The 6743-nt window shown below is 35.6% G+C and overlaps 2 protein-coding genes across 4 annotated transcripts in view; one reads left to right on the top strand and one right to left on the bottom strand.

The window, feature by feature from the left end:
- Nucleotides 1–6743, bottom strand: part of LOC108753353 (uncharacterized MFS-type transporter C09D4.1) — a 67676-nt gene that overhangs the window by 51960 nt on the left and 8973 nt on the right. The window lies entirely within an intron of this gene.
- The window catches only part of LOC108753313, a 32969-nt gene that overhangs the window by 21168 nt on the left and 5058 nt on the right, over nucleotides 1–6743 (top strand). The window contains exons 7-14 of the mRNA XM_018494795.1: nucleotides 229–316; nucleotides 397–518; nucleotides 727–856; nucleotides 1167–2121; nucleotides 2851–2957; nucleotides 3395–3524; nucleotides 3604–3678; nucleotides 4318–4471. Of these exons, the coding sequence (XP_018350297.1) occupies nucleotides 229–316; nucleotides 397–518; nucleotides 727–856; nucleotides 1167–2121; nucleotides 2851–2957; nucleotides 3395–3524; nucleotides 3604–3678; nucleotides 4318–4471 (1761 nt within the window). The remainder of the gene's footprint in view (nucleotides 1–228; nucleotides 317–396; nucleotides 519–726; nucleotides 857–1166; nucleotides 2122–2850; nucleotides 2958–3394; nucleotides 3525–3603; nucleotides 3679–4317; nucleotides 4472–6743) is intronic.

Here is a 6743-nt window from a genome sequence, read left to right as displayed (position 1 = left end):
TTTAAAATTAATTATAAAGAAAAGAATTTCTTTCTATATTCTCTACATGAAATATTAATGAAAATTCATACTCGAATCGATTATAATTAAAATTTAAAATGTGTGCGTTATATATTTCTATATTTATAATTTGTGACTAATTAAAAACTCACATGCATCAATGAAGCGCTGTGCTTAAATTAAACAAATTTTTAATTAAATCGAATTTATTATGCGGTTATATTTTAGGTTATCGAAAAATATCAAAGAGAACGAGTTGACGGTAACAGCAACGTTCTACACGACACAAATTCGCCTAAAGCAAAATATACCGCAAGTACGTACAATTTACTTAACATATTATCGCGCATGAAGCATGGAGAAGTCATATTTACGAAGATGATGCTCCCTTTTCAGACGATAGCAAGCATAGCCTTGAGGAAGATGTGGCGAGTTACGCATCCGACCATCTCGAGTGCAACGGTGATCATAGTGCGTCGATCAGGCGGAATGAAGATCATAAACCGGTGTCCTTTACGGTACGGATGCCGATTACAATCGCATTTATATATTCTCACTACAGTACAATATCGCAATACAGAATCAAGTGCAATGAAAGATGAACGTGAAATTTAAATTTAAATTATAATATCAAATTTAAATTCTTCAACACAGCATAATCAATATAATAAAACATAAATTGTATAGCATATGCTTTCTAAGGGAGGGAACTGAATCCTGTTACAGATGGAAGAAAGAATCGAGGAAGTAACTACGATCACGTCGGACGATGATGAACTTCGAGACAACGGCGTCTTGGAATTCGGTTGCAGCCGACGCGTACCGTTTCCAGAATACGGGATAGACATCATTGACCGTAAGTATCTCGACTTTCACTTTGAATGTCATTTACATATTTAAAAAGTACGCAGAATTGTCTATAAGTAAAACATCCTATTGAATGCAAGAATGTCAAAATTAATTAACTAAAATCTCGTTTGACTCGTAATCGCTCTTAATTTAAAAATATATTTCAATATTCAGATTCAATTATTTAATCTTCTTCAATATTTTTTTCTCTTTTAAAAAAATGTAAAAAATAAAATATTTATGCGATTTTTTCCGACATAAAGCAAACAACTTTGTAACATCGCACATTACATAATTAATTAAGTCTTTTATAATAGCTCCGCGAGAATTACCTTCGCCATCGCCTTCATCATCGTCAGATTCTTCAGATTTAAATCGCAACGAATATCTGCCAGTCAGGACGAAACGTCACGCCATTGGTCACACGATGGATATAGTCTCGCCAATCGAGTCTTGGGAGGATAATTGGCTATTCCAGAAGAAGAGAAACTCCCGATCACAACCAGACGCGGTTGCTATGTTAGTACCGAGCTCTAACGCATATTACAAGGCTCTGATTGGCGATCGGGATGCTGAGGACACGTCCGATTTATCCGAATGTTCCTCTACGAAATCTGACGAAGAGATCGAAAAGGAACTGATGGAGGCGATCAACAACGTGATTCCGAGAACTCCCAGGATCTCCGAAAGCGATGCGACAAATGATCAGATAGAAAAGCATCAGAAAGGAACAAGCAGGACGCAATTCGAAAAAGACAAGGTCGATACCTGTCAAGCGATAAAGAAAACTGAAAAGAACGCAACTGTTTGCGAGAGTTACGATGAGAAAAATGACGAGGAACACTTGAAGACCTCAGAAAAGAAAACAGCCAAACGTGAAGATGATAAAGAAAAACGAAATGAAAGTTCATTTATGTTGATAACAGTAGCAACGGAAGATGACGAAGCCAAAGAGAAGCCTAAGGATACAGTCGAATGCAGCAAAGAGATAACCGCAATTGTGGTGGAAAGTTCTGTGCAAAAGGAAGTAAAGATGAAATCTGAGAAATCGAGTGAGAGGAGCGATCGAGGGGAAAACGTCGCGGACGAAAACGAAGAGCAACGAGAGAGCGAATATACCGAACATTACGACACCGCGATTCAGAGACATTTAGACAGTTTAACGAAGATTGAAGTTTGCTCTGGAGAGAGCGAGACAATTGATGGAACGAGAAAAATGACGGACGAACAGCTTAGAAAATTAGAGATCAATTCGATCGAACAACCAAAAAGGTAGAAGTCTCGAAATATCTCTCTCTTTTCTTCTAATAAATAAATTAAAAGAATAAAATTACAGTTTTATGTTTTAAATTTATTTTAACTAACAATTACAAGATTCACACAAAAATATTATTAGGCACACCAACATCTACTTTGAATATGATCTTCTTTGCTTACTTGTATATTTCTACTTGAATATTTCTTTAAAATTAATTTTCACATTGTTAATATTTCACATTGTTTATATATATGTATATGAAAGGTATTATTTAAATTTATTTGATTTCTATTCTTTAAATTTTTTTTTAATTTTTGTATGTTTGCAAGGATAGATAATAAATATAGTGTTAATGAAATATATTAAGTAATTATATTTTCTTCATTTATCTTAAATTTTTTATCTTGTTATCTATTATTATAAGTTGAGTTCTTAAAACAAAGGATAATTGACAGCAAATATCATAAATCAATTTTTTGAGCTTAAATAATAGTTAAATAATAGTTAAATAAAACTTAAATAATAGTTAATAAGTTGCCTAATATTTTTGGCCAAGATTGTATAAATGAAACGAAGGTTTCGAAAGAAATGCGCAGTAAGCGATAATAACAGTTCCAGTTTCGTACGCAACTCGATATTGCATAGCGAGTTTCATATCCTGAGTTTCATGCAATTCTTTTCGTAGTTTCGCGGCGCAGCGGCACGGTGTGTCTCTTTTATAATTCTTTTTCGATTTTATGCAGTGAACATTCAGAAGCCGAAGTCCACCAATTGTCTTATGCAACAATCGACAAGAATCACGTCGACATGATAAGTGAAAATGATCCATTAAGCACCCCTCCACGACCAGGTAACTTTACTATTTGCGATGAATCTATCCGCACCATATGCAATAATCTCTTACATTCTTGAATTTATAAAAAAGAACAAAACAAAAATTTTATTTTAGCTTTCTGATGTATAAAATAATTTATTAATATTAAATATAAATTTTATATAAAGAAAATGATAATCACATACTTGAAGAAATTATTACATAACATGTAATCGAATATATACGAGAATCCGAGAAAAAATTTTATGTCTTCAAAGAAATATGTTATATAAAGTAGAGGATAATGATAGCGATTAAATCTATTTCTTTGAATAAAAAGCAAAATCTTAATGCCTTAAAAAAATGTTCAATACAATAAAACGCGAGAAGATTCAATGAATATATAATGAAATACTCATGCACATCATGATGAGCACATTGTCAATATGACGATGAATAAATGTATCGGACAGGTACAATAGCGGAACGCGAGCACAAAAAATGGGAAAACGCTCCACCGATCGAAAACAATCCCTACAGCGAGGAGAGCATACGAAAGCGATGTTTGGAAAGGCAATATTCGAGAAATTCGGATATTTCAGGGTAAGAGAAATTACGTAAAAAATTTTACGAATATCACTGTAGACACGAAGCTCTCAACTCGATTTTTTACTTTGCTCAGAGCCCATTATGAGTTAACAAAATTGAACGAAGTAAGTCTGGAGACACTGACACCTGGTCGACCGGATATCAAACGGTAACTTTTATTAATCTTTCTGAAAGTTATAAGAGAAATAATTAAATGCTGTATGAAAAAATTAAGCGAATTTATTTCTTTTACTAATATTTTTGCGTTAAAGTTTTTGCTAAAGTGTACTTAAAATATTAATTTACTACGAAAGACAGAAATAAAAAAAAAATTATAAGAGTATCACATAGAGAAAAATGAGTTTGTTATGTGATACATAGAGCAAAAAATTGTTATCTGATGATTTGGTGGGAAAACAGATTGATAAGTTACTGTTGTGAATCATTTTTCATTATTCATCGATGCAACAAACAGTATAGCGATATAAATCACAAGTATATTCAAGTATATTTGTTGTAGGTATAAAATATAAATATACTGCTAGTAATGCTAGTATAAATTATAATGTCAGTAACAACAAATATAACGATTAGCATTAGTTTCCATGATAGAAAAATTATCTAACAACAAATCAAAAGTAATAAATCATTCATTTAGCCATAACAACACATTTATTGTCACTATATTTATAAATCAAATCGTTACAGGTACTGGTGGCTTATTAAATTAGCAAAATTTTTTTCTTTCTGCGCAATCATTTTCCATTATAGAGCTCCGTGATACTAATGATCCAATTTTTTTGTATAGATTCGGCAGGGATTACTATATCAACCAATCGAAAGTAGCCAGTGGAGAACGACAAGAACGGACCAGATCGGCAATGTCCTCGATGTCGAGTAGACCGAGCAGCTCGCTGTCTCAGCAATCGAGCTGCGCCGGCGATGAGCAACACGAACGACAGGTGAGTCATGACGAGCTCAAGCAATTTGAGGCCGCTTCGCTGCGCGGCAGTCTTCCTAGACGATGCTGCCGCGATCCCCTCGCCAGTCCACACTTCGCGATCAACCCTCTCTTACATCTGGAGTCCGCGAGCGATCAATTGCACCACGATGTCGGCGAGAGAGCCAAGACTCTTGTAGGAAACGATGTTCGAATAATACGCTCCGAAGAAAAAGAAGGCAAGAAAGGAGATGCGAGGGATGATCGAGGATCTAAGAATTCCGTGGAGTCGAATGTAGGAGCTATTTTTGAAGAAGACAGCTACGTTCTAGCGGAGAGCCTGAAGGTCGACTCTCCGAAATCAGTACCGACGGACTGGAATCGACCTTGGAACAATCACCAAGGCGAAGAGCCGATAGTACCGCGGTACGATATGCATCGTGCAGGATCGCCGAACGATCGAGACGATCTAGGCGATCATGATTCCGGAATGTGCTCGATTGGCTCTCGCGACTCGGAGAGCAGCGAACGCGATCGCTGGCGACAATTGTTTCGGTTGACGGATAATCCCGATGGTAATGGACAAATATCTTCGATCGGCGGCAGGAGATTTTGGACCACCGGCGGATACAAGTACCACACGTTCGGTGGCATCAGGATCCGACCGAAGAAAGAGGAGAATCCCGACGACTTCGAAGACGAATCTACCTCGCCGGAGGATTCGTTCGAGGATCGCAGTCCAGAATTTGCAAAATTGAAGTTTCAAACTTTTGGTGGAATTAAAAGAAGCAGGAAGATCGACAGTAGAAGAATTCCGAACTACAGGAAGATCCGATTGAGACCGATCCTGCCGGAAGCGTCTGTCGTTCTCGGTCGCGATCTTGTTGAAAAAGAAGGATTGATGAATCTCAAATTGTATTCTAATATCAACTCAGGAAATTGCGATCAGCCAACAAATTGGAATCGTTCCGTAAGTTTGGAAGGATTCGCTAGTTTTGAGCACTCGACATGCTCCACTTTCGAGGAGAGCGACTGGCAGGATGAGAAAAATGACGTTACGAATAATCGGATATCCATGGGATACCCGCAAATTGGACGCAGTAGAAATCGAACAAGCACTTCCAGAATTAATTCCATGACGAAACGCAAGGCTGTGATTCGTAAGAAGAACATAAATTCTTCTTCCCTCTGGTCCTTGCCGAATGAGGACGATGAGTGGCAGGATGAGATCGATTGTGCTTCTGACGAAATTATAATGAACAAGTTCCTAAAGAATGTCTCGAGGAGGCGGAAAGCGAGCGTATTCAACAATGACAATATCGTAGCGCGAGGAAGAGAAAGATCTGGAAGGCATCGAGAAATTCTTGAAGACGATAACAGCGAAAAGTTAAAGAAATCGATAATCAGAAATACTGAAAGAGATCTAAAAAACTCAAAAGAATCTCAAAAAGAAGAGAACGATCATAATAAGACACGACGCAAGAAGTTGTACGTGAGAAATTTGAGTGACATCACGATATGGTGATGATAAAGAGAAAGGCTGACATGAAAATGAAATAAAAATTGATATGAAAGAATGTACACGACGTTATTGTCATAAAAAAGTATCGCGAGAAGTATAGAGTTATATACTTCAACAGAAATAATCTTAGGATATCTTTGCCATATTATATCTCAAAACAAATTCTTATTTTATTTTTGTAAAATTCTTATCACGATTGATAAGAAAAGGTGGGAGACAATACTTTTCAAAATGAATTGGTTGTGGAATCCATTGTATCAAAACTCAAATGAAGTAATTATGAAATTCTACTTTGAAACAATGCGAATCTTAGAAATTCAGAATACGAGCAACAGTGCGATAATTGGTGAATCCAGCTAACGATTGTAAAAAAATTATTAAGAATAATTTATTAATTGTTATGATATTATATGTGGTTGATGTATATTTTTTTTTCGACGTTATAATGTACCTGAGAAAATGCGAATGCATTCTTGCCAATATCGCTCCGTGGCCATATTCTTCGAGATAAGAGTATCATGGCGCAATGCGCTAATATATTATGTTATATACAGGATTAACGTAAGGATTGAAAGTGCATATTTATAATAGTGGTTAATAAATACGGGTGTATAAAAATCTGAGCTTTCATCACGATAATGCCGACCTTCTGCTCCTAAACAGATTTCTTAATTAGATGTCTATTTTTTATTATTATGTTTATAGATAGTTCTTAATTTAAAACGCTAAACTAATATAATTCTTAATTATTAACACAAAACTAATATAAATT

The sequence above is a fragment of the Trachymyrmex septentrionalis genome, unplaced genomic scaffold (genome assembly GCF_001594115.1).
Source record: "Trachymyrmex septentrionalis isolate Tsep2-gDNA-1 unplaced genomic scaffold, Tsep1.0 scaffold69, whole genome shotgun sequence".
NCBI classification, from domain to species: domain Eukaryota; kingdom Metazoa; phylum Arthropoda; class Insecta; order Hymenoptera; family Formicidae; genus Trachymyrmex; species Trachymyrmex septentrionalis.
This window is presented reverse-complemented; position numbering and strand designations above follow the sequence as displayed.